The sequence below is a fragment of the Dromiciops gliroides genome, chromosome 4, assembly GCF_019393635.1.
Source record: "Dromiciops gliroides isolate mDroGli1 chromosome 4, mDroGli1.pri, whole genome shotgun sequence".
NCBI lineage: Eukaryota > Metazoa > Chordata > Mammalia > Microbiotheria > Microbiotheriidae > Dromiciops > Dromiciops gliroides.
The window spans coordinates 483,459,862-483,487,200 of NC_057864.1; the positions used below are offsets into that span (position 1 = coordinate 483,459,862).

At 50.1% G+C, this 27,339-nt stretch overlaps 2 protein-coding genes across 8 annotated transcripts in view; one reads left to right on the forward strand and one right to left on the reverse strand.

Annotated features, from left to right (window-relative positions):
- LOC122755870 (endothelin-converting enzyme 2) overlaps positions 1–24,794 on the reverse strand; it is a 53,191-nt gene extending 28,397 nt beyond the window's left edge. The window contains exons 1-4 of one of the 6 annotated variants that reach the window (XM_044004790.1): positions 24,611–24,794; positions 18,708–18,991; positions 4,648–4,734; positions 1,965–2,100 (exon numbers count right to left, since the gene is read on the reverse strand). In XM_044004790.1, coding sequence (XP_043860725.1) covers positions 1,965–2,100; positions 4,648–4,734; positions 18,708–18,991; positions 24,611–24,788 — 685 coding nt within the window. In that variant the 5' untranslated portion in view covers positions 24,789–24,794. Of the gene's footprint in view, positions 1–1,964; positions 2,101–4,647; positions 4,735–5,860; positions 6,147–6,442; positions 6,506–6,658; positions 7,054–17,321; positions 18,117–18,707; positions 18,992–24,610 lie in introns of those variants that run through there. The other 5 variants (XM_044004786.1, XM_044004788.1, XM_044004787.1 and 2 more) reach the window with 5 other exon arrangements.
- On the forward strand, positions 13,730–17,013 carry CAMK2N2 (calcium/calmodulin dependent protein kinase II inhibitor 2). 2 transcript variants are annotated; one of them, XM_044004796.1, is made up of 3 exons: positions 13,730–13,886; positions 14,926–15,375; positions 15,929–17,013. In XM_044004796.1, the coding sequence occupies exons 2-3, from the start codon at positions 15,207–15,209 to the stop codon at positions 15,997–15,999; spliced, it is 240 nt and encodes a 79-aa protein (XP_043860731.1). In that variant the 5' UTR covers positions 13,730–13,886; positions 14,926–15,206; the 3' UTR covers positions 16,000–17,013. The 2 variants fall into 2 exon arrangements, with proteins under 2 accessions (XP_043860731.1, XP_043860730.1); XM_044004795.1 differs by lacking the exon at positions 13,730–13,886 and having other exon boundaries at positions 14,766–15,375.
- Positions 24,795–27,339: the final 2,545 nt, after the last annotated feature.

Here is a 27,339-nt window from a genome sequence, read left to right on the forward strand (position 1 = left end):
ATAATACTTGCTCTTGATTTTGCATACACACTACTTAGCATTTTAAGATAAGTTTTATTTATTATTCTGCTTGCAAATTGATATTCCTAAAACTCAGATTTGACTATCACTCTAATGCCCAAGAATTTTTATTGTTTGCCCACCAACAGAGGACAACCTATAAAGTCTTCTGTTTGGCTTCTAAAGCCCTTTATAATGTGGTTTTAGACTATCAGTCCACGATAATTACACCTTAATTTCTCTCACTTTAAGTACCAGACAAATTGAAATGTTTGAAGTTGCCTTTTCACAACATTCCATCTCCTACCTTCAAGCTTTTGCCCAAGCAGTTTCCCATGCCTGGAATTCTCTTCCTCCTCACCTTTGCCTATTGAAACCCCAAGCTTGCTTCAAGGCTCAACTCAAGTGTTACCTCATTCAAAAGGCCTTTTCTGAACCCCCCATTTGTCAGTCTTTTCAAAATCATTGTGTATTTATTTTGTATACATTCTCTATCCACCTGCCTATGAATTGTCCGTATATACCCCAAATAGAATATAAACTTCTTGAGAGCAAGGACTGTTTCACTTTTATATATGAATCTCCAGTATCTAAAAGAGTTCCTGACACACAGGGAGTGGGTGCTTAGTAAATACTTGTTGATCGATCGGCTGATGGAATTTACATGCTGTAATCATGGATTCATAGATTTAGAGTTGTAAAGCACCTTACAGTTTACTTAGTTCAATTCCTTTTTTTATTTGAGGAAAATTGAACCATTTCCCCCAGAAAATAAGAAGCACAGAGGAAGCCATAGATGTAAGGAAGCCATAAAGAGAGAAAACCTGGGAGGAAAGCCAGTCAGTCACATAAACATTTATTATATACCTACTATGTGCCAGGCATTATGCTATATGGAGACGCAAGGAAAGCAAAAGACAGTCCCTGCCCCTGCAGAGCTCATAGTCTAATGCAAATCTTCTTAAAATGTGGGTTGCAACCCCATATGGGGTAGAGTAACTGAATGTGGGGGTTGTGAAAAATTTGGCCACAGTAAAAAGTTATGTATATATTTTATATATCTATATATCCAGGGTCAAGTAAAAATTGATCAGGCAAAAAACAGTAGCAAGTAGAAAGAGTTTAAGAAGCCCTGTTCTAATGGGAAAGAAGTCAAGTACCAAGGCAGGAAGAACTCAAGGGCCCCATCCCCCCATACACACTCCTCCTAGGTATTCCACCATGAATTCACTCCTCAACTACCTCCCTAAACTGAATAGAAGAGATCTTAGGAATGAGGGTCCTAGGATTTAGAACTAAAAGAGACCTTTGAGATTATCTGGGGCAACCTCTGGCATTTTACAGATGAGGAAACTGAGGCCCAGAGAGTTAGATACCTTGCTCAGGGTCAGACAAGTACTTCAGTTCTATGACTGAGATTTGAACCCAGTCATCTGACTCTACACGCAGCACTCTTTCCACTGTACCATATTGTATCCAATGACCTGTCCAAGGTCACATAACAAAATCTCAGAGTTGGAAGAGGCCTCAGTAGTGACCAAGTATGAGAAAAGGAGTCTTCCCTATGACATCCCCAAAAATTAGTACTCCAGCCTCTGTTTGAGGAGCTCCAAGGAGGAAGAGCCCCCTACCTCCAGAGGCAACCCATTCCATGTGGGAACATTTCTCATTCTTCATTCATTCCATAAGCATTTGGTGAGTCTCTACTGAGTGTGAGGCCCTGTCTCAGGCACTGAGCATTGCTACAAAGGAAAAGAATGAAACGATTGCTGCTGCCCCAAAAAGCTTATGATCTCCTCGGGATGTTTTTCTTGGTACCAATCCTCAAGCTCATGAAGCTACTAAGTGCTATACTGGGATTCGAAGCTAGGCTTCTGCCTCCAGACGCAGGGCATTTTTAGTGCTGGCCCTCAAAGGCAGGGTGTGTGCATGTATGGGTGTGTGGCAGCCTGGGCTTCACCTACCTTGGCTGTACTGGATCCCCAGGGTAATGGAACAGACCAAGAGCAAGATGCCCAACAGCAGAGAGATGCCCATTAAAGTCAGTTCTAGCTGTGTTCGGGAGCTCAGGAGATGTCCTGACCTTTTCCGGAAGCCCACCTAGGGGGACAAAGTGAAGAGAAAGAGAGGAAGGGGCTATAAACTAGGAGGAAGAAGAAGATGATGATGATGGTGGTGGTGGTGGTGATGACGACTATGGTGACAACTAGTATTTATATAGCACCTACTATGTGCCAAGCACTATGCTAAGGACTTTACAGATAAGATATTATTTGATCTTCCTAACAACCCTGGGAGGTAGGTGCTATTATTATCTCCATTTCACAGATAAGGAAACTGAGGGAGATAATGGTTGAGTGACTTGCCCAGGGTCACATCACTAGTACATGGCTAAGGCAGGATTTGAACTTGGGTCTTTCTGGCTTCAGACCCAATGCGCTAACCACTGCACAACCTAATTGAGTGACACTCTCAGGGTTGTGGTTCTCTAAGGGAAATGGAGATTATGAGATCATAGGATCATTGAACGAAGGGTAGAAGGAAACTGAGCCCAGGAAGATAAAGTAATCTGGGACCATACATCTAAGGCTGGAAAGGACCCCAGAGGTTATTCAGCCCCAACTGCTCCTTTTACAGAGGAGGAAACTGAGGCCCAGAGAAGCTAAGTATTGATTTGTTCAAGGTCATAGAGGTTGTGAGCATCAGACATGGGATTTTAACCCATGTCCTCTAACTCTATAATAATCACTCTTAGGGCAGCTAGGTGGTGCAGTGGGTAGAGCACTGGCCCTGGATTCAGGAGGACCTGAGTTCAAATTCAACCTCAGGCACTTGACACTTACCAGCTGTGTGACCCTGGGCAAGTCACTTAACCCTCATTGCCCAGCAAAAAATAATAATACTAATAATCACTCTTTTCCTCTGAATAATGCTGATGGAAAACTAGAAAGGAAAGTCAAGGGGCAGATATATCTAAGTAATCATAATTCTAACCCCTCCCATTTGTTTTATTTTGTTTTGTTTTGCAGGGAAATGAGGGTTAAGTGACTTGTCTGGGGTCACACAGCTAGTTAGTGTCAAGTGTCTGAGGCTGCATTTGAACTCGGGTCCTCCTGAATCCAGGGCCAATGCTCTATCCACTGTCTCACCCCTCTCATTTGTATAGTGCTTTGAGGTTTGCAAAGCACTTTTTATAACTGATCTCATTTGATCTTCACAGTAACGGTAGGAAATGGGTTGAGGAGTTTGGGGTCCACACATGTGACTCCATGAGTGTAGGGTCCTTCTAGTGTGAAAACTCCCTTCACTGATGAAGCCCAGCCACTATTCTACAACTTATAGTCTTAGAGAATTGCTGAGGCACAGAAAGGTGGTCTGGTATCATACAGGCAAAATGTAGCAGGGGGGCAGGATTAGAACTGAGGTCTTCCTGATGCCAATGGTATGCCCCACCGCCTCATGTGGGACACACTCAATGGAATACTATAACTCTTATAATACTATATACTACTCTGTCTGTGAAATACTTGTCATTCCTTCTGGCCTGACTAAAATCATGATAAAGAAAAAGCTGTATGGTATCTTGGGAAGAGGAGTCAGGAAGACCTGAGTTCAACTCTGATCTAGACCAAGTGTGTGACCCTGGGCAGTTATATCATAATAGGATTAAATATTATAAATAGAACCCCCATTTTATAGAGAAGTAAACTGAGGCTTAGGGAACTTCAGTGACTTTCCCAAGGTCATACAGCCCATGTGAGAGATGAGCTTCTACTCTCAGCTATAGCCAGCTTCCCCTTCTGAAGTGGGATGTAAGCTGAGTCAGGTAATTATTAATTTTTGTAGGTGGGGTGGGGGAAAGTCCAGACCTGTGATTTCATCCATGTAGGGAACTCCACCAACACAGATTTGTAGCTTATCTGTATTTGCAGCTTAGCGCATAGTAGTTGTTTAACCAACGTTGATTGATTGCAGTCTTAGAGCTTGTCGCAGACATTGAGATGGTAAGTCACTTGCTTGGGGACCCTCAGTTGGTATAAGTATCAGAGTCTATACTTCAACCTGGGTCTTACTAATTCCAGGGTTGACCCTCTTCCCATTAAACCATGCTGCCTCAGATCTGTCATTGATACAGTCAAATGAGAAGGTGTGGACAATCTTTTGTAAATGGGACTATATGTGAATATCAGCCTAATATTAGTAATCAGTTGGGCTAGCTCCGATCAGTGAGCTACAAACAACTCGTTGCATCCAGCCCATTTATGCAGTCTTGGCCTGCTGGCTTCTCAGTTCAGGGAGAGTGGACACAAATGGGGGGTCAGGCTGGCACAGTAAGAAGGGTTAGAGATTCAGAACTTGGGGGACTTTGGAGGTCCCCCAGCCCAACGCTCCTCATGGTACAGATGGGGAAACTGAGGCCTAGAGAGGTCACAGATTAAAAGCTCTGGAGCTGAATCATCTGGTCCAGCACCCCCCCCCCCATCCTGTCAAAGGTCACACAGCTAGTAAATGTGTGAGCCAGGATTCCAGTTCAGGTCCACTGCATCTTCTTGCCTCCCACAACTAAAAGGTGAGCCAGGGGAAGAGAGCTGACTGCAGGGCAATATCCTCTTCCCCAAGACCACCCCCCCCTTAGATCATGCAGACCTCCATTGTGTCAGGAGAGGCAATGCCATCTGGTGAAGGCTCAGGAGCCTCATCATCCCGAAGGGTAGCTCGCTTATACTCCAACATCTGCAGAGATGTAGGCAGAGAAACAGGTGTCAGAGTGAGGGAGAATTTGCTTTCTCTAGGGCCCCCAGCTCCTTCTCTCCCACCTGCTTTGGCTGGGTCCCTAGAATGCCTGTGTCTGTTCAACCAATGTCGTTCACTACACATTTCCTATGTATGGAGAATGGGGGGAGGGCAGAGATCTGGGAATGGACCTGCCCTCAGAAAGCTTCCCTTACCGTAGTGGGATAGGGGAGGTAGAAGAGGAGATGGTCCCTGCCCTACGGCAGTTTGCAAGGGGCTGTCCAAGCACACAAAGGAAGAACTGGACAGATGTAGGAGAGAGGGGACTAGTTATTGTCAGCTTTTTCTCCTCCCCCTGCTCTCCAACTCTTTCTCCACCCAGATTTCCTGTTCCACAGTCCAAGGAAAAGGGCCCCCTCCATTTCTTTTCTCCCCCGCCCCCCCAACCCCAACTTCAAGTGCAACAATCCTGCAGGAAAGCTCTCGAGAGGACCTGGGCCAAGTCACAGACTAGGGGTGAGGTGAAGGTGCAGAGGGGGTAAAGGCAGGGCCTCTTCCTCCCGCATTTCCACCTCCCCCCCCCCCACTGGGCCGCAGTTTGTTTGTATGTCTGTCTGTTTGGCTGGTTTTGCTAGGGCTGCAGCCAGCTCCCCTCTGGGGCTCCCCTCCGCATGACGCTCCCAAGACTGCCTACTGGTCAGCCTGAAGCAGGGCACAGCCTACGGCTGAGGTAAGGGTGTGGAGGTAGGATCTACACAGTGTATTCACTGAAAGTCCAGGCAGGAGGCGGTGAGGGCAGCTCCCCCCCCCCCCGCATCCCCCTCCCATCCCCCCCTGCTTTTTCCTTCTAGGGCATCGCTCACTCAATAGTCTTTTCTGGATGCGCAGGGGCAGGAGCCAGACTAGGGTTGAGTAGCGGTGAAGGTGGAAAGGTAGGGAGATGGGCTCTGGATCGCATCTCCTGCCCCCCACCCTCCCAGAGATGGCTTTCTACGTTCTGTTCCGCTCCCCTCGTCCCGAGCCTCTTGGCAGCGCCCTCACCCCACCCTACCCCAGACCCAGGGTCCCAGCCTCCCACCTCCCGCCCTCCTGCCTCCACGTTTCTGGCTCCCAGCCCCACACTCACGCCTCCGCCCAGCTCCTGCAGGGCCAAGCTCATGATGGGCTGGGGATGGCCACCTCCCCAGGCTAGGCTAGATTAGGTTTGGTGGCCCCCTTGCTGAATCTGCCCGGCCTGGGCCCCCAGCGCCTCCTCCTCCACCCGCCATGGCCAAGGCCAACTCCAGGGGTAGTGGTGGTGGCGGTGGCGGCGGCGGCGACAGCAGCGGCGGCAGCAACAGCAGCAGCAGTAGCAGCCGGCGCCACAGCCCCAGCCCTCCCAGGTTTTCCCCCCTCCCTGAGCGCCGGACCTGGGGGAGGGGACGTGGGAGGCGGAGCACAGGCGGCTGGGGAGCACCCCAGCCGGGGGTGGGGGAGGTGAGTGGGTGGTTTGGGGGAAGGAGGAGGGCCCTGGCCACAGACCGCTACGCCAGGGCTCCGCTAGTCCCATTCTGCCCACCAGTCCAGCAGAGCCCACCCGCTCCGTGCCATCGACCTCCAAGCCTCTTCTTTCCATCCCCCAAGAAGTCACCCCTTCCTTCTTCCCTCCCTTGAGCCCCCGGACCTACAAAGCCAGCACCCCTCTCCCTTTCTGGGTGCATCCACTCACCCTGGAGAATCTTCCCAGGAGTTAAAGGTTCGCTGGCCGCCACCCCGCCTCCCCCTCCCCCCCACACTCCACCCCAAGTTCTGTTGCCTGTTTGCAGACGTCGGTCAGACTGGCAGATCCTCCCACAATAGACCTCACAATGCCACCCCACCCCCACCCAAACAAACAAACGAAATCACTGGGGCTTTCGTGCCAGTCCCGGAAGCGCCCCCTTACCACGGTGCCCATCGTCTCTAGGACTGGTGGCCCATTCTCGACTCACCAACCCAGCTTACACGCACAAGAGGCTTGCACTCAGCGCGCTTGCATTTGATAGATTCACAGGCCAAGTTCACCCATCCTTCATTGTAGAAACAGCTCCGACGGTCTTTCCTTTCTGAGCCTTCAAAGAATGGCAGAGCCTCGGAGAAGGACCTTGCAGGAGGTGTGTGCACACAGACCCTCTATGCCATCTCTTGTCATATCAATCAGCTCGAATTTCTGAAGGGCCTGCTATGTGCCGTGCCAGGCCTGTGCTAAACGCTACCTTTTCAGAAGAGCCGCTAACATTTCTTTTGGGGGGAACGCAAAATATTTTATTTTTGCCTCAGGGATTTTTTAAAGCATTAAATTAAAACCAAGTGTTCTGATATCTGTGTGAGCTCCATGGAGAACAGGGACTGTTTCGCTTTTTATTTGTATCTCCAGAACTCAGCACAGAGGATGGTATGTATCAGAAAGGATCTACCAATCAATCTTCCTTCCTTCCTTCCTTCCTTCCTTCCTTCCTTCCTTCCTTCCTTCCTTCCTTCCTTCCTTCCTTCCTTCCTTCCTTCCTTCCTTCCTCCCTCCCTCCCTCCCTTCCTCCTCCTCCCTTCTTCATTCTCTTCCTCCTCCTCCTCCTCCTCCTTCTTCTTCTCTCTCTCTGTCTCTCTGTCTCTCTCTATATATATATATGTATTATCACTTGAGATGCCCTGAAGCTGATGAAAAATAAACAGGTCTTGCCCTTTTTTTTTTTTTTTTTTTTAGTGAGGCAATTGGGGTTAAGTGACTTGCCCAGGGTCACACAGCTAGTAAGTGTTAAGTGTCTGAAGCCGGATTTGAACTCAGGTACTCCTGACTCCAAGGCCAGTGCTCTATCCATTGTGCCACCTAGCTGCCCCCAGGTCTTGCCCTTTTAAGTGAATCTATTGTCCCAGAATTGGAGTTGGAAGGGACTTAGGAGGTCTTCCTATCCAAGAATCCCCTCTGCCCCATCACTGGCACATGGTCATCTAGTCTCTTCCTAACAACCTTCACTAAGGGAGAAACCAGCAGCTCTCCAAGCATCCCCTTTCATGTTGGGCTCACTCCAGTTTTTAGGAATGTTCTCCTCCCTTCAAATCTAAATTAGCCCCTTTACAACTTCTTTACTCATTCCTAGTTGTAGGGGACAAGTAGAACACATCTAACCAGGGCAGCCTTGCAATTACCTGAAGACAGTTGTCATGTCCCCTCTCCATCTACTTCCTTTGTACAAGCTTTAAACATTTGATTTCCTTCCACTGATTCATTCAAGGCATAATTTCCAGTACATACACACACACACACACACACACACACACACACACACACACACACCCCACCACCACCACCACCACCCCCACTCAGTTTGGGACTCATTCCAGTCTGTCAATATCCTTCCTAAAATGCTAGACCCAGAACTGGAAACAACACTCCAGATGTGATTTGACCTGGGCCAAGGTCAAATCTATGTTCTCCTTCACTCTGAATGTTATGCTTGCCTGAATACAGCTAAGGAAGACCTAGACCTGATTTCAAATCCTGTTTCAGAGAGGTATTAGCTATGTAACATTAGGCCAATTATGTAATGCATATAAGACCGTGGACTTGGAGGCACAAGACTTGGGTTCGAATCCCTCTCTTAGGCGCTCACTAGAAGTGTGATCCTGAGCAAATCAGTTAATCTCTGTGCCTCAGTTTTCTTGTTCTTTCTTTTTTTGAGACAATCAGGGTTAGGGGACTTGCCCAGGGTCACACAGCCAGTAAGTGTCTGAGGCTTGGATTTGAACTCAGGTCCTCCTGACTTCAGGGCCTGTGTTCTATCCACTGCATCACCTGGCTGCTCCTCAATTTTCTCGTCTGTAAAATGAATGGAGTTGGACTAGCTGAGTCCTAAATTTCCTTCCAGTTCTAAAGCAACGATCCTGTCACCCTAAGTCACACAATCTTTCTCAAACTCAGTTTTCCCATCTTTAAAATAGGGATAATAATCTACCTTCCAGAATGCTTATTAGACTCCAAGGAGATGATCTCTGCAAAGGGTATTTTTGGTTTTTTGCAAACCTTAAGGCCTTACATCATATTTGCCACAATTACTGCTCCTGATACATATGAACTTTGTGCCCTTGGACCATTCCCTTAGATTGGCTGTGCCCCCAGACAACTAAGAAGCAGTTGCAGATCCTCACTCTTGGAAAGATCTGCCAGGAGCTCCCTTGTCGCCCTGCCCCCCCCCATGAGTTTAAGCCACAGGGTCCACACTGTGGACTAAGGGACTAAGTCCCCTACCCTAGTGAAATCACAGATCCAGCTACTGCAGCTGGAGCTGGTATACAGGCATCTCCTGTCATTCCTTCAATGAATTGGTTTGGTTTTCTTTTTTTTTTTCTTTTAATGCACTATTTCTGTCTCTTTTTTTAACAGGGTACAAGAATTTGGCAAGGGAAGTCCAGGAGTTTGAATGACGACCCAATTTATGTCCCTTTTCCCGGCCTTTCTACTGTTCCCATTTCTTTACAAACTGTTCCTGGCACAGAACACCCAGATGACCAAGGAAGGGCAATGGTGGACTCAGAATGTTTTGTTTTTATTTCTCCTGGCCCTTAATGACTGTCTGGATCATTTCCAAATACTTAAACAGAGAAATAGGCTTAGAAATCCTCCAGGAGTCCCCAGAGTTTCTCTCAGGTTTCCCCACAAGTCCAGATCTGCCCCCAGCACATCATAGGCACATGGTTTTCTGTGTTACTCATAAAGATCTCCGGGAAAGACATACACACAAAGACGAAGAGCCCCTGTTCTAGAGGGAGGCAGGGTAGCACAATAGGGAAAAATGATGGCTTTGGAATCACAGACCTAGGTTTGAGTCCTGCTCCCACCATTTACTACCAAGGGACCCTGGGCAAATACCTGAACCTCTCTGGTCCTTGGCTTCCTGCTATGCAAAATGAAGGGGCTGGACTTGATGACCAGCCTACATTGGCCATTCCTTATCCACAACACTCCATCTTTCCTCTCCATACCTTTGGCTCTCTCCCATGCCATCCCCAGGAGGAAGTATGCTCTTTCTTTATCTCCATGTCTTAGAATTCCTGGTTCCCTTTCAAACTGGGTTCAATTACCACCTCCTCCAGTCCTCTAGTCTTCTCCTCTAAGATCACCTTCCTCTATGCGATCTACCCCATTAGAGTGTAAGCTGCCTGATGGCAGGAGATGTCTGCAATTTTTCTTTATATCTCCAGTGATTAGCACGATGCCTGAAACATAGTAAGCCCTTAATAAATACTTATTGATTACTCCTATGAGAACTTCCCCAGAGCCTAAAACAGTACTGAGCACTCAGAGGCGCTTAATGAATGTCTTTGGATTGAAGTATGTGCTATGATTACTCCCATTTTATAGATAAGAAAGTTGAGACTCAGAACTTAGATGACTTGCCCATGGTTACACAGGTGGTAAGTGTCAGAGTCAGGATCAACCCTGTTTTCCTGACTCATAGCCCAACCCACTAGCCACTCAGCCATGTTGATTGATTGGTAATAGCAAGCCCCTGGGAAGACAAATTCTGACAGATCTCTTTTTAAAACCACCTTTTATTGATATCTTTTGTTTTTTCATTACCTCAATTTCCCCATTTTCCCTCCTAAATATATATGTACACATACATATATCTATATATCTATATATCTACCTTATAACAAAGGACAAAAAAGAAAAAACTTCAGCAAAACCAACCAACATATCAACGAAGTCTAACATTATGTGCCCAGTTCTAGTCACCTGTAGTTCCAGAATGACCCTTTGAAGCTCTTGCCTCTTAGACCTTTCCCACCCTGGCCTTCACCGCAAGGTCTATATCTGCTCTCTACATGCATCTCAAGGGAGCAGCTGCTTCTGAAGGAAATTCCTGGCTGGGTTTGGGGTACATTTTTGCCTTTGATCCCCTGAGATTAGCTGGAGGGCAACCAATCCTTTCTTTCAGTCTTTACTTATTCTTTTTCACATTCTTCAGGGCAGGTCTTCTAAATCTTCTCTTCTCCCTTCAACCCAACAACCCTCAACAGACATCATCCTTTAGCCTACAGAAGTGACTGAGGCTATCTGTATGAGGTCCTTTATTCTTCTCTTCGGTGTTTAAGCTTCATTGACCTTCAGTGATCTCACCCATATTCTACTCCTTCCATCCTCTCTCAAAATTGGTCTTTGGAGGCCTCCACCACTTTGCCTGATGAATGCCTACTCTTCCTTTTTGTTGTTGTTGGTTTTTTTTTTTAAGTTTTAGGGGCAGCTAGGTGTCACAGTGGATAAAGCATCAGCCCTGGATTCAGGATCATCTGAGTTCAAATCTGACCTCAGACACTTGACACTTACTAGCTGTGTGACCCTGGACAAGTCACTTAACCCTCATTGCCCCACCAAAAAAAGAAAAAAAAAGTTTGATGAATGGTTTGGGATTTTTGTCAATTATTCCCTAATACACTTTGCCCCCCACCCTGAAACCTCTTTCAAAACAAATAAATAGTTAAAACAAGCCCACACCATGACTATTTCTTAGTCATCACCTTCTTTGACCTCTCTGTAGCCCATCTGACCACCGTCCCCTCTTGGATACTATCTCCTGTTGGTTTTCCTGACACCAAGCTCCCTTAGTTTTCCTCCTACGTGTCTGACTGTTCCTCCTCAGGCAGTTTTGCTTGATCGCCAGTGTCCATTTATGATCATCCACATTCACTTTAATGCAGGTCTTGCCTCTTCTTTGGCTACTGCACCATAGATTTAGAGCAGGAAGTTATTTGGAGATCATTTCATCCCCCCCCCCCAATCCCCTTTTGAGATGAGTAAACAGGCCAGTAAAGGGTATGTGACTTGCTCAGGGTCACATAGAAAGGAAATGGCAAAGTTGGACTCATACTCTAGTGAAAGACTGTCACATTCCTGGGTTTGTACCTATATGTGTTTGAATACATGTAGTTTATACATTCTCTATAGAAAGCAGGATCCATTATTGGTCATTCTGTAGCAGCGAAGGAATTCTGGGATGTTTTCAAAGAGCTCTGGCCGCAAATGAAGGAATAAGGCTCAGAAATTGGCCACGGACTGGAGGGGGTGGGAGCGGAACATAATCGAATGAATGATGGACCAAGCAATGAACTGACAAGCATTTATAAGGTGCTTACTCAATGCTGGTGTTGTACTAAAACAGAAGTTTAATAGCGGCCCACAAGACTTCTAGGGGATTGGTGGCCAGGGTAAGGAGTTTTGGTTTGGGAAGCCACAGAGGTGGTGAGTAGATCCTTAGAGCAATTAGTCAGTGTGCTCTGTCCTGAGTGAGCAGGAAAATAAAGACAAGGGAAATGAAGTGAAGGCACTTGCCTTCCCCTGTCTTCATGCCTTTGTGTCTCCTGTTTTGGCAGAGAGGTGGTGACTACAAGTACAGAGTAAGGCACACATTTCAAACTTGGTTTGTTGTTCTGTCCTCCATTCTAGAAGAAAACCATGACATTGGGGTGATGTCATGACTTGCAGTGAATTGAAGTGAGGGAGGGCTGTACAAGGTCATCAGCCTCATTCTCTCCTCCATAGCCATCTGGGTCCAGTGGCAAGATATACATCAGGACAACTGGATGTTTGAGGCAATTGGGGTTAAGTGACTTGCTCAGGGTCACACAGCTATTAAGTGTCTGAGGTGAGATTTGAACTCAGGCCCTCCCAACTTCAGGGCTAGTGTGCTATCCACTGTACCACCTAGCTGTCCATAGACTTGACTTATGCTTGTTATAGAAAGGGGGAAGCCATGGGAAAGTGAGATTGAGATTAAAAGAGAAAAAAAGAATAGCAATGAACACTTTTAAAAAGGAAAGACCTGGGCCAGTTTTTGGTAGACTCTTCTCCAATATGACTGCCCCTAGCAGAATAGTCATTTCCTAAAAGGTCTTCCCCTCTGCCAGCCTGTTTCCTCAACCAGTCTCCCATAGCCCAGATTCTTCTTCCACCTGATGGTGAAGCTCTCTTCACCAACTAGTCTCCCCCCGACCCAGATTTCTAGTCAGTGGCCTGACTTGGGGTGGGGGAGACTTGGCCTGAGAAAGCCTCAGAGGGGCACCAGGCTTTGGAAAGGCCTTAACCTCCGTACCCACAGGCAGAAAGAGTGGCCAATGGTACCCCAGAGGCTCTGGGTGAGGGGCAGAAACTAGAGGGAACAGGCTTAACTCAGGACTATGAATCTGCTCTTGGTTCCCAAGACCTGTTCAACCAGGGTCTGTCTCTACACTTTGCAATGCAGTTTCCTTTCCTTTCCTTTTCTTTTTTTTTTTTTTTAAATATTTCTTTTTTCTTTTTGTGAGGCAATTGGGGTTAAGCGACTTGCCCAGGTCACACAGCTAGTGTTAAGTGTCTGAGGTGGAATTTGAACTCAGGTCCTCCTGACTCCAGGGCTGGTGCTCTATCTGCTGCGCCACCTAGCTGCCCCCTAATGCAGTTTCTTTTGCAAAGATCCTGTGAGGGGTAGATTTTCCAGATGAGACAACTTTGGCTCAAAGAAATTGAGAAACCCAGGGTCACACAGCTCATGAAGCTCCAGAGACAGTAATGGGACCCAAGTCTTCCACCCCTCCACTACACCAAATTCTCATCTTACTGTGGGAACCATAGAAAGGTGACACTGGTGGAAAGAGCACTGGCTTTGGGGTCGAAAGACAGGTTCACAATCCAGAGTCGACCTGGATTATACCGAGCTAAATGACCACAAGCAAGCTCTTCCCCTTCTCGAACCTCAGGTTCTTGATCTGTAAAAGGAAAAGGTCGGACTAAATAGTCCCTAAGGAAACACCAACTCTAATGCTATGATCCTCTGAGAAATGGTTGGGCCTCCTTGAGACTCAGTTTCTGCAGCTGAGAAATGGGCATTGTAATGTCTGTCTTTCCCATCCCCCACCCCAACCAGGGCTGGCAGCTGAAGATAAAAACTGAGTGGAAGTAGGAAGCGCTTTGCTTTGAAGGCTGCCTAGAACTGTGTTCTTGTTCTTATCATTTGTAATAACAACGGACCTGTGCCTGGGACACAGTGTATCTGCGTGTCCTAGGCAGCGGGACGCTGGATGTGACGCTTGTAGGGAGGAGGTGGGCAGGCAGAGGACGCCAGAGGCCTAGCCCCCACGTGCACACCTGCGTGCCACGCATGGTAAGCAGTTCCGGTGACGGTGAACAGCTACTTAGGCTAGGTGGAAGGAGCTTGGGGCGGGGGAGGGGCATACGGGGGGAGGCCAGGGAAGGGTGGAAGCCACCTCAAGTGCTGCGAGCTCCTCGCCGCTCCCCGCCCCTTCCCCCACCTCCAGCTCAATGAAACGGTGATTTGGCGGTCTGCGTGAGTCCTGCTGCGTTGCCATTGAGAGGAATCCTCCTGGAACGGAGGGACAAGGGAGGATAGCCGTAGTTCAGCAAGAGGAGGGAGGGCTAACTGCCCCCCTAGACTCTTCCTCCCCTCACGGCCCCTGGGGAGGAGAGAAGAGGGAGCTTTCGGGATGGGGACACAGGAGAAGGGAGGACCATGCCCACCCCTCCCCGTGCCCCCAACCCAGCCCTGCCCCCGACCAAGGTCCTGCACCATTGCGCCCCAGCCAGGCCCTCTAGCTCCACACCGGGCTTAATCTGTCTGGACTTCAGCCGGCGGGGAGGGGGCAGGGTTGTCTTAGGGTCCGAGCTGCGGCTGCGGCGGTGACTGTGGCGTCAACGCGGCTTCCCGGCGAACGCCCCCCCTTCCCTCTGTGGTGGGGTTTGTACCCAGGCTCGGCCTTCAGGGGCTCCGGCCTCACCATGTCCTCTCCCTGTCTGTGATTCCTCGATCCCTGTCTTCGGGTCTCCCCAGCTGCGCGCCCCCCCCCCCCCCCCCCCCCTAGCTTTCCCGCCACCACCACTGCCGGCCTTCCCTATCCGGCCCCGCCCCTCCCGCCGAGCTCTGCCGCAGTCCGGCCTCTCATTGTCATTCGGCTCGCGCACACGCCGCCCCCACCGCCTCCGCCTCCGCCTCGCTGTGCCCCCCACTTGCCTGCCCGCCCGCCCGCCCCCTTGCTTAGGCACTCGCCAGCTTCAGTCCGCTCAGACAGCCCAGCAGCCTGGGGAGATTGAGGGCTGCGAGGGGAGGGTCCGCAAGCCCAGGTGCCCCATTTCAGGCCCGGATGCTGCATGACTTCATCCTTCCGCCGGCTCTCCTTATGATGTAGGGCTCCCTCGGCCCCAGGCTCACAGTGGACTGGGAGAAGGAGGAGAAGGAAGAGAAGAAGGAGGAGGGCTGGCGAGAAGGCGCTGCTCCCAGCTAGACGGCGGGCTGCTCCCCGGCTCCGCTCCGCGTTGCATACACACACGCACACACGCACACACACACAAGCACGCGCATACACACGCACATACATACGCACACACACGTAGAGACACACACAGAGACACACACGCAACACACCCCACAGTGGTCTTCGCTCAGTCCTCCTGACAGCCAGCCTGCACCATGTCGGAAATCCTCCCCTACAGCGAGGACAAGATGGGCCGCTTCGGCGCCGACCCGGAGGGCTCCGATCTCTCCTTCAGCTGCCGCCTCCAGGACACCAACTCCTTCTTTGCGGGCAACCAAGCCAAACGGCCCCCTAAGCTGGGCCAGATCGGCCGGGCCAAGAGAGGTAGGGAGGCCTGGGACCCACCCGCCTGACCCAGAAACCAGCCTCCAGCTACGCCCCCCCCCCCCATTCAGTCGGCTCCTATTCCTATCCAACCCTACTCCGTCCCCCCAGGCAGGGCTGCTTCTGCCGCAACCCAGGGCTCTCTTAGGGATTGGGGTCTGCATCTGGGAGAGGGAAGCGGGGCGCGCGGAGGGGTCCTCTCCCATCTGCAGTTCTGCGCCCTTCACTATCCCCTCGGTGCCCCCATTCCCTTCGCCATTCTCTGCGACTCCTGGAGCCGCCTTGCTTAGCTAGGGAGGGACAGTGAGCTAGCTGGGAGATTGGAAGCTGGCTGGGGGGCGGGGAGGAGCAGGGTCGGATGCGTACGGGTAGGAAGGGAGAGCGAAGCCTGGGATGCCAGGGATCCTGGGTCGGCAGCTGGGAAGCTGGATGCCGAGAGCTGACGGCTGAAGCGAGCGCCTATGGCTGCAGAGACGGGGAAGGAGGGAGGGAGGGAAAGAGGGCTCCGAGGCCTCAGAGCCCGAGCGGGACTGAGGCGCTGTTTGTTCCGCAGTGGTGATCGAGGATGATCGGATAGATGACGTGCTGAAGGGAATGGGGGAGAAGCCGCCGTCGGGAGTGTAGACGCGCCGGCTCGGTCCGCGGGCTCCCGTTCCCGCCTCGGAACGGCCCGGAGCGCAGGACGGCGATGAAGCTGCCGGCGCCCCCGGCCCGGGCTCCCGGCCCAGCCTCAGCCCCAGCGGGCCGGGGCCTCAGGACCCAGCGGCTCCGCCCGGGCCGCCGCCGCTGCTCGCTGCTCCGGAGCTGTCCGCTTCAGCACCAAGGTGGCGGCGCGGCCCGGTCAGGAGCCCCTGTAGCGCCCGGCCCCCGGCCCGCCCCGCTCATGCACTTTAGGACTCGGGCCGCGGCCCCACCCCGCACACAGAAACGGACACAGAAACGCGTGGCACCTGGTGCCGCGGACATGTCATTGTCGCTGCTCATTCCCCGCGCCCTGTCCCGCACGGCCCCTTCCCTTCGGCCGGCTTGCAAGCTAGGCAGCTAGCCGGACACGGCCCCTCCGTGCCGCCCTTCCCAGGGACGTTTGGCTGCGTCTTGCATGCATGAGCTTCCCCTCCGGAGCCCAGCCGGGGGTATCATCATCCCCAGCCCAACCTAGGCACTCCCCCTTCCCTTTCCCTGCGTCTGGCGGGTCCCCCATCTGCAGCCTCTTTCTAAGGTGTCTCTGCCTTAGCACATTTGTATTTTTATATCCGATTCTTTGTTTACTGGATCTCCTAGAAGCCCCCCCCCCCCACCTTGCTCTGGGCCACAGATAGTCCGCGCCTGGCGGATGGTCTCAACCCTTGGGCAATGACTTCGGGAACCTTTCCCCTTCCCCTTGGTACCCACACGGCCAGTCGGTCCGGATCCTCGAGATGAGTCCCGGAGCCCCGCCCCGCCCCCCCAGGTTCAGCCTCAGGAGGGTCCCCATTGTTTCCCCCCTTGGCCCCCAGTCCCCCCAGTCCCTGGGGAATGCACTGCCTCTGGGATGATGCCAAAGGGGCCCCAGGGATGCACCGCTGTAAATGCTCCCCGCCCCCCAACTCCCATCTTCACTGTACCAGGAGTTCGTGAATAAACACAGACCTGTACATAGCCTGGCTGCTGCCTCGGATCGGCCTCGGCTTGGGCACCTGCCCTTCCAGAGCTCAGGCAGGTCAAAGGGCGGGGGAGTGGGCAGGTGAGGAGGATGCCTCACCATAACACCCACCCTGTTGGCTAGGCTCTGAAAGCCACTGCCTTCAAGGCCCCAGGGTCTGAGTCAGAGTGAGTCAGAGTGGGTAGTGGAAAAGCACACCACCTCAGCCTTACAGCACTGGGCTGGCTTGCCAGCCTGTAGCCCCAAGGGGTCCCCACCAACCTCAGAAGAATGGACATCCACAGTTCTTTCTTTCAAAGTTTGCCCAGGGACTTCCAGACATGATCTTAATTTGAACCTCACAACAACCCTGTGAAGGAGGGACTACAGTATTCCCATCCCCATTTCACAGAGGAGCATACTGAGGATTAGTTCTGGCTCACACAGCCAGGAGGTACCAAAGATCAGATTTGGGCCTGACTCTGCTGGAGAGGGCAGCAGAGGTGACACAGGTCATTCCCCGGGATCTCATTTGGCCTTCCATGTTGGGGAGGTAGAAGTCTTGCTGGGGGAAGGGCCCTGTTACCCAGAGAGAAGCCAGTGATTACTAGAAGGGATCTGGTGTGCAGTTGGGGGGGGGGGGTGGTTGAGAGATCAGAGAGGAGCCCAAGAGGGAGGACCAACTGTTTCTTGTGCCCTCTCTGGGTTTGTCAGCTGATGGTCCTGGGAGAGATGTGAACCTGAAGTAGATGCCAATTCAGGGTCAGCCATGGAGGGCAGAGGCAGCTCAGCTTGGGAAGTGCCCCCAGTCTCCTTGGCCCAGAATCAGCCCTTACAGCTCTATGGCACTGAGGAAGTCTTCCCTGTCAGAGTCTTGAAGGAAATGCGGCGAAGGTGGGGGGCTTGGGGGGGCATGCAGCCGGGCCCCCAAGGCTTGCTGTGCCAGACTCAGCTCCCGCCCCTTGTGCATGAGGTAGAGTTGGAAGTGGAACCCGCTACCATAGGAAGCATGGCGGACAGACCAACCATAGCTGGGCTGGGCGTAGTGCCGGACACGGAAGTGGGGGGCCGCTGCCGTCAGCGAGATGAAGCGGCCCTGGGGGGCTAGCACACGACTCACCTAAAGAGGGGAATGGGTGAGCAGTCAGTGGGCTTGAGCTTTGCCCACCCCCAATAGTTCTTTCCTCTTCCCACCCCTCTGACCCCCAGGGATCTCCTGTCATCCCGGCCTCTCCACAAAGAGAGTGTCTTTGGAGGCAGAGAAGCTGTCTGGGAGGCTGGAAGGGTGGTGAAGGGCTGATTCTCAAGCCTCAAGCTGTCCCCACCCACAGATCCAGGGCTCAGCCTGAACAAGTGAGGCCCCCGGGGCCTCCCTCCCCGTTTACAGAACCAACCTCTGTGGCTCTAAGCTTCTCTAACGTTTTTCTACCCTGGGATGCTGAGGGACCTCCGAAGTCATCATGTCCTGCTCCCCCCATTTTCCAGATGAGGACCCTGAGACCCAGGGAAGGGAAGAGACTGGCCTAAGGTGCCCCAGCTGCTTAACAGGAGGGAGACAGTGGAATCCAGACACTCCGGTTCCTTCCTCGGCGTTCTCCCTTCCCTATTTATGCTGCATAGTCACATTCTTCTCTCTTTCACACCCTTATTCTGCTCCCCTACAATCCCTACCCCTGTTAGACCAACACTCACTACTTCTACCTAATCTCACCTCACTGAGAACTTCATCCACAGTCTGAATACCCTCCAGGGACACCGTCCAGGGGTCTCGTTCCCCAGCCAGCAGAGCATCCAGGGTACCCTTCTCTAGCACCACGTCAAAGGTGCTATCGCAGAAACTGAGAGCTCGGGCATCCATTGTTTCCCAGCGCAACGTGGGTACGTGGGCATAGCGGTCCCGCATGGCGGCCACCACCACTGGAGAGTAATCCACACTGATCACATTGGGGAAGCCCCCACACCAAAGCTCATAGCTCAGTGCACTGTTCCCACAGCCTACAGGGAAGGAGAAAAAAAAAAGGAGGGGAGAGGAAATGGTCATCACGTCCTGCTCAGACCCTGGGTCCCTCTTTCTGGCTGTACTCCTGGCCCTTAGCAGGTGGGGATGGGCCCCCCAAGGGCAGGTTCTCGGCTTCACTTGCTCCCTCTTCCAAGCTAGAGGTCTCTCACCAGCCCTGTCTCGTAGGGATTAGGTTTCCTTTAATCAGCATTAGCCTCAGTAACAGGCTCAAGGGATCAGCTCTGGGTATCTCCCTAATCCTCTGGAGCCCACCCCAGCTTGAATGGACTCAGAAAAAAGGCCAGTACTCGGTCTAAGAACTCTCTTCTGGGCCTCCTGGGGGAAGGAAGACATAGGGGAAACACAACTACTACCTTCTGTCTTCGAGTACTAGAGTTGGGGAGGGGGATGCTCGACTGGGCCCTGATACAAGAACGCCGAAGCACCACCTTCCAACCCCTGCCAGCCTCCCCAGCCCCGCCCCCCACCCCCTCTGCCAGCCCAGGTGCCAGCTTTCGAGAGAATCCATTCACCGTTTATTAAGTGCTCACTATATGAAAGGCACCGAGCTAGGTGCCAGGGATATCATGAGACAGTTCTTGCCCTCAAGGAACTTACAATCTACCAAAAGACATTCCATATACAAAGCTAAGCAAATACAAGGTGATTTGAGGGAGAGTAATACATGGGGGGAATGAAGGCAGAGATTGGACTGGGATCATGGGGCCTTGAGTTGGAAGGGATCTCAGAAGATCTTAGCGACACTCTCCCCACAAGCAGGATTTCCCCTCTACCACACCCCCCTGGCCCCTCCGAGGGCAGCCCTGATTGTTTGAAAGTTTTTCCTTCAACAGAGCCTAGGTCTCTGCTTCTCTAGAACATTCTATTCTAGAATGTATGCTCTAATGAAAAAAAAAATCCAGGAACACAAGGGGTCAGGGAACATGGTAGAGAATTGTGGGAGGCAGCTAAGACTTGGTGTCAGAAAGACACGAGTTCAAATCCTGATTCAGCCACTTCCTGGCTGGGTGACCTTGAGCAAGTCACTTACCTTTTGGTGCTTGAATTTCCTCATCTGTAGAATGGCCATAATAATAGCACCTGGCTCTCAAGGTTGTTGTGGGAATCAAATGAGCATAAAGTGTAAAGTGCTTTGTGAGCCTTAAAGTGCTATATGGTGGTGTTGGCGGTGATGATGATGTTGGTAAGAATGGGCTCAGGAAGGAAGAGGTACCATAACATTTTGGGGGGGTGGGGCAATGAGGGTTAAGTAACCCTCAGGGTCACACATCTAATAAATGTTAAGTGTCTGAGGCTGGATTTGAACTCGGGTCCTCCTGAATCCAGGGCTGGTGCTTCATCTGCTGCAACACCTAGCTGCCCCACCATAACATTTTTTGAGTAGATGAGGGCATGCCTGGACAGCAGGAGATCTGGTCCGGAGGTATGATACTATCAAGGTGGGGGGCTTCAGCTATACAGGTTACAGTTGAAGTGCTCTCTCTGACCAATGCAGGAGGGCTGATAAATTCTTGACTTGCATAATGATAACCACGTGTTTCAAAAGGTGGAAGAACTGATGAAGGGGAAAAAAATAAAAAGAAATGATGAAAGGGCTAGCTATTCTGGACTTGATTCTGACCAACAAGAACCACCAAGTCCATGATAGAGAAGGGAAAGAGAGCTGGGCCCAGCCTGACATGCACCAGCAATTTGGAAGGAACAGTTTCAGAAAGACTCAGAAGAAAGCTGGCTAGGATCTAAAGGCCTACAGTTCTGCAGGGGACATTGGCCCACATGGGAGGTAAGTGTTTAAAAAGGAAACTCTGAAAACAGATAGAAATCATTCAGATGAAGAGGAAAACAGGAAGCCACTTGAAGAGTCCACTGAGGCTACTCAGGAGATTCATCAGCAAAGTCAGATTTCAAAGGTATCCACAGACAGACACTAGGATAGAAAAATAGAAGAGAAAAGAAGCGATGGACAGTAGTAGAGAATGAACACCCCGAGTCAGGAATACAGTCCTCTCAGAATAGTTCTGGAAACACGAGGCCTAGAATGAGCTGAGACTGGCAATAAATGGACACTGAAAAATGTTGGAGGCAAGAGGAAGATCAAAGAGGGGATAAAGTATCCTAAAGCAGCACTTCTTAAACTTTTCCCACTCTCTACCCTTTTTCACTCAATAAATTTTTACTCGACCCCCGGTATATAGATATCTAAAATAGGTATACAAGGTAAACATTTACCACCAAATTTTTTGTGATCCCCACATGTGGTTATGGCCCATAGTTTAAGAAGCTTTGTGCGACTAAAGGTAGATGAGGTAAAAATAAAAGATGAGGATAAGAGGGCAGAACCCTCATTTTTATCTGATTTCTCTGCCAAGGATAATGAACTAAAATGAATGAAAAAAAAAATTAGTTTAGGGGCAGCTAGGTGGCACAGTGATAAAGCACCAGCCCTGGATTCAGAAGGACCTGAGTTTAAATCTGACCACAGAAGCTTGACACTTACTAGCTGTGTGACCTTGGGCAAGTCACTTAACCCTCATTGCCTGGCTGAGGGGAAAAAAAACAAAACAATTAGTTAATAGGTGACCTCAGTGTGAGAAAGAACTGAGTTTATGTCCCATCCTTGACACATACGAATGATAATCGCTAACATTTGTGTGGACCTTTAGGGTTTGCAAAGTACTTTATGGGTGTTATCTAACAATTTTGTAAAGAATTTGCTTTCATTACCCCAATTTTACAACTGAGGAAACTGAGGCACAGAGAGGTTAAGTGATTTGCCCAGGGTCACACAGCTAGTAAGCATCTGAGATAGGATTCATTTTCAGGTGTTACTAACTCCAAGTCCAGCAACTCTCTAGACCAAGTGGCTTCATACTGTCCCAGTGCCTCTGGGCAAAATCACTTAATCCTTTACAGCAAAGGCTCCTGAGTCTGTGTAGCAGAACAACGGCTGATCTGCATTGGGAGACAGAGTTCCTTTACCTGTTAGAAGGAAGGAAATTCAAGGTCCAAACAAAAGATAATGGCTAATAAAGAATGAAAATTTAAGATAAGTGAGGCTATGGCAAGGAAGTACAATGAGTTCTAGTGACCAGGCAGGTCCAGACAAAATATACTAGGGTGCTTAATGGCAGATCCTTGAAATGTCACAGGAAAAAGGCCACTAGACTGAGGAAGGGCAAAAATGTTCCAACTTTCAACAACCCAAAAGTCTGTGTGTGAGTGATCTGGGAATATTGTGAAAGGGTCATGCTAAAATAACCCAATTTCCTTTTCTTTCTTCCCCTCTCCCTCCCTCCCTCCCTTCTTTTCCTTCCTTCCTTCCTTCCTTCCTTCCTTCCTTCCTTCCTTTCTTCCTATCTCTTTTTCCTGTTACTAACTTGGTATATCAGGGAAGTGTTATACATATCTGAAAAACTAGCCCAACTTGAATGGGGGCGGGCTGTTATCATGTTGCTCCTGCCATGCTTGGCTTTCAGCATCTAGTACACTTCATCCACTAAGCGATGCTAGGGAAGGTGGAGTTAAAGGAAACCACTTGTGGGTCACAAACACTAGAGAGCTGAGCCTCTCATGTTGGGAGCCCCAGAGAAAAGTGTAGAAATGAGCAAGTACAGTAGACGAATGTGGTGAAGCAGACAGGGAAACAGAGGCCCGGAATAGCTTCTGGCAACAGAGATGCAAAGGCTCATACATTCAACTGGAAAGGACCTCAGAAGTTATCCAATCCAACTGTCTCACTTTACAGATAAGAAAATAGAGGCACTGAGAGGTTAAATGACCACCTCATCATCAGGGGGAGAAGCTGAACTCAGGTTCTACAGTATCATGATGTCTCTCCTGTAAGGAAGGCTCTGAGTCAATTACTATTCTCATTTTGTTCCTTCATTTCAGTTGTGTCTGACTCTTCATGACCCCATTTGGGGTTTTCTTGGTAAAGAGACTGGAGTGGTTTGTCATTCCCTTCTCCAGCTCATTTCGAAGATGAAACTGAGGCAAACAGGGTGAAGTGACCTGTCCAGGGTCACACAGCTATTAAGTGTCTTAGACCAGATTTGAACTAAGGAAGATGAGTCTTCCCAACTCCAGGCACTTTATCAACTACACCACTTAGCTTCCCCATTTTACAGATGAGGAAACTAAGGCCATGATAGAGTTCTTCTCTACTTCAAGACCAGCACACTGTCCACGCACTACAACAAACAGGCTGTCTCCTGAGGAGTGATTTCCCTCTGACTGGGGCCTCTTCAAGAATTCTGTCTTGGGGATAGCTATTCAGGTATAGTTTGAACCAGATGACCTCTGACCTTCCCTTCAAGTCTGGGACTTTAGGCCTTCTCCAGATTCAATGTCACCACTGCTTTCAACTGGTCTAGACTGTGGCCCTCACCATGCTGGGCTCCCTCTTCAGGATACACTTTAGTTTGTCAACATCCTTCCTCAACTGTGAGGCCCAGAACTGAACACATCTAAGTTCTCTGGCTGGGGCCTGGCAGAAGGGCTCTCATTTCTCTTAAAGAGACTGGGTCAGTGGGGGTGGTCTCCCCTACCCGAGGGAGGCTCCAATAGGTATCTGCTTCTGCCAGTGGAGTTCCCTAGGGCCCAACCTTAGGTAGATTACAAGTTTTTTTACTGCCAGCTCTGGGGGAAGTTCAAACCAATATCCTCAGCCTTCCTCCTCAACCCCCAAAGAACTTCCTGAAATAGAACTACTCCCCTTCCTCCCCTCCCTGACTTCATTTCTTCATCTCTCCCCCAGCCCATCTCAGTCTCTTCCCGTCTTCCCCTACATGCCAGACCACTCCTTAGTCCTTCTCACTTCCCTGACACCCCTGAGCCCCCTCCCTCCCTGACTCCTCCCAAACACCCTTTCTCCCTGACCCTCCTCAACCTCCTTAGTTGTTGAACTCCTACAATCCCTCTTCCTCTTTGACTCCCCTCAAACTTCCCTCACTACCTGATTCCTCAGTCCCCTTCTTTGTTGCTGTTCAGTCATTTCAGTCACATCTGACTCTCCATGACCCCATTTGAGGTTTTCTTGGCAGAGATACTGGAGAGGCTTGTCATTTCCTTCTCCAGCTTATTTTACAGAAGAGGAAACTTGAGGCAACAGGGTTAAGTGACTTGCCCAGGGTGAAACAGTGTCTGAGGCCAGATTTGAACTCAGGAAGATGAAGTCTTCCTGACTCCAGGCAGGCACTCTATCCACTGCCTACCTAGCTGACCCCTCAACCCTCCCTGATCCCTTAGTCCCCTCTTCCCTGACAACCTCCCTCAAGCCTCCCTTAATCCCTGTCCCCTTCTAACCGCCCCCCTCAACTCCACCCTTTGGCCTCCAAGCCAGCTTCCATCTAATTTCGTCCTCCCTTAGCCCCTTGTCCCCACCAATCATCCCTGATTTAATTTAGCCCTTCCCAGTCTCATTCACTAGCTAATCTATTTCCCTTGGCCCCGCCCCACCGGCTCAGCCCACCCCGGCTCCGCTTGGCCCCGCCCCTTCTATACAATAGTTTATTCACTAGACCTAACCACGCCTCCTAGTTTACACAAGCCCCGCCCATTCGCCCCGCCCGCCTGGAAGCCGCGCCGGGGCATACCCAGCACTAGGATCCGGTCCTGCGGCTGCAGTTCGGGCTCCAAGAGGTCCCGGAAGGCCTCGAAGTCGCCGAACCACTCGTAGGGGGCGGTGTCCAGCGCGTGCCGGTAGCGCTCGTCCCAGTACTGGGCTTCCCGGTACTCCGAGTTCTTCCCGGGGAGCGGCGGTGAAGAAGCCATGCTACGGTTGGGGTGCGGCTAAGAAGCCTGGAGTGGGCAGTAGCCAATTGGAGTGGAGAGGAGGCGGGGCGTGGGCCGAGCCGCAGTCAATTGGAGTCAGAGACGGCGTTCCCGAGGCGGAACTTCTACGAATGGGGCGGAGCCTAGCCCAGCCACTGTCTATTGGAGTTTGGGGCCTGGAGTCACCGCCTCTAGCTTCCGCCTCCTCAAACGCTTATTCATCAGAAACCACGTGGAACTTCCGTGCTAGAAAAGGTGCTACAAGCACTACCTGCCGGCTTGGAAACCGCTTTCCCAGTCTCCAGCTACCGCTTCTAGCCGAACACCGCCCTTTCATAGAAAATGACACGTGCTTAAAAACTAGGGAAATGCAGCTGCTGGCGCTGGAGCCGCACTGCGGTCTCCAGAGCCAGTCGGCCAGCGCGGGTTTAGACTTTCGACTTCTTTATAAAAAAGAGCAAAACCAGCCATGGACCCCCAGAAACCCACCTTCTAATGGACTGTATACAAACAAGATCTAGAATTGGTTTTGCTACGTACTGTCTAGCTGTAGGACCCTGGGAAAGTTCCTTTCTCTGCGACTGTTTTCCCATATGTAAATCAACGTTCATTCATCCATTCATTCATTCAGCAAAGCATCTATTAAGCACTTTTGATGTGGGATGGATTTAGGGTCAAATTGATCGTGAGTCGTCCCAAAAGAATTACAAGACTCAGTGATTCAGTTTCCCAAGTTTTATTGCAATACTGTCAGTGAACACAGAGAGAGAACCGGAAAAGTGGAAAGGTATCTCTCGAATAGGGAAAGAAAAGATCGTTATATTTATAGTAGGGATAAATTGATTATCAGTCTCATAATAATCTCCACCTTGGGGAGGTACAAGGGAAGGCTTATCCTAATTTGGAATTCTTGGGGTCCTAAACCAACCCCCTAGGTGGGTACCTTTTTCCATGGAGGTGGGTTTTGGGGGTTTACACGTCATAAGGGGAATCTAGGGACAAATTTGGCCTTTTCTTGCGCATGTCACTTTTTTCGTTTGTTTTTTCGTTTTGTTTTTTTAGGGAGGCAATTGGGGTTAAGTGACTTGCCCAGGGTCACACAGTAAGTGTTAAGTGTCTGAGGTCGGATTTGAACTCTGGTACTCCTGAATCCAGGGCCGGTGCTCTCTCCACTGCGCCACCTAGCTGCCCCCGCATGTCACTTTTTGATTCCCATGTCGAGTTTTCAAAATATCTTCATTTATCAGTTTGAATTTCTATACCCTGTCTGTGTATCATTGTTATAGTTAAGGTCTCTATGACCTGCCTCTTTATGTTCTTTTTGTTTTTTTTTTTGTTTTTTTGAGGGGCAGTGGGGGTTAAGTGACTTGCCCAGGGTCACACAGCTAGTAAGTGTCAAGTGTCTGAGGTCGGATTTGAACTCAGGTACTCCTGAATCCAGGGCCAGTGCTCCATCCACTGTGACACCTAGCTGCCCCTGCCTCTTTATGTTCTTGTTATAGGTACTGATTAATGTGGGACTTGTATTAATGAAGACTCAAGTCTTAAGTTATCCATTAACTGGGGTCTGAATCCCTTTTAGAGCTCAGATCTAAATTAGAGCTTGGGTTTTAGGTTTTTCTTTTAATCCCTTTTTTGCCTCCTACATACACCATTTTTACCTGGCACACAGTAAGCGCTTAATACGTGTTCTCTCTTTGTATCTATCTACCTACCTATTAATCTAGTAGTCTATCATTATCTACCTACCGAGCTAGTCTATCTGTGCATCTAGTCTATCCCATCCACCCATCCACCCATCCAGTGCCAGGCCCTTCTATGCACTAGGGATACAAAGTAAAGCAAACCCCTTCCCAGTCCTCCAGTAACTTGCTTTGGGCAAACCAAAAATGCCGGAAGGCAGACTATAATCTCGGATGTCCCCAGGCACAAAAATGAAAGCCTCTGCCCTCCGGGAGTTTACTTTCTCTGGGGAGAAACTACAGTAGCTAAATGCCAGCAGATACATAGATAAGGAATGGCCTCGGGACAGCTGGGACCCTCCAGGGCCAGCGGGACGGATCTATTTACCTAATAGAGGGGACTTTGCAGCTCTTTTTTTTCCTTCAGTTACACGTAAAGATAGTTTTCAACATTCATTTTTATTTTATTTTTTGCGGGGCAATGAGGATTAAATGACTCGCCCAGAGTTACACAGCTAGTGTCAAGTGTCTGGGGCCGAATTTGAACTCAAGGGCCACTGCTTTATCCACTGCGCCACCTAACTGCCCTCAACATTTATTTTTAAAAGATTTTGAGTTCCAAATTTTCCTCCCTCTCTCCATCCCCAAGACAGCACGCAGTCTGATAGAGGTTATAAGTACAATCATGTTAAAGTTCCACATTAATCACGTAGCGAAACAAAAGTAGAAAAGCACGAGAAAGTTGAGGTTTTTTAAACAGATGAGGAACCTAGGGCAGAGAGTTTGAAGAGTCGCACAAGGTCACATAGCTACCCCCAAGACAGGCAGAGTCTGACCTTGAACCCAGACCTCCCTCCCCCCAGACCCCT

Excerpts from the sequence above, each read along its gene's own strand:
- CAMK2N2 (XM_044004796.1), top strand. The coding sequence starts at position 15,207 with ATGTCGGAAATCCTCCCCTACAGCGAGGACAAGATGGGCCGCTTCGGC. Across the intron at positions 15,376-15,928 it reads GATCGGCCGGGCCAAGAGAG|TGGTGATCGAGGATGATCGG; the intron begins GTAGGGAGGCCT and ends TTTGTTCCGCAG.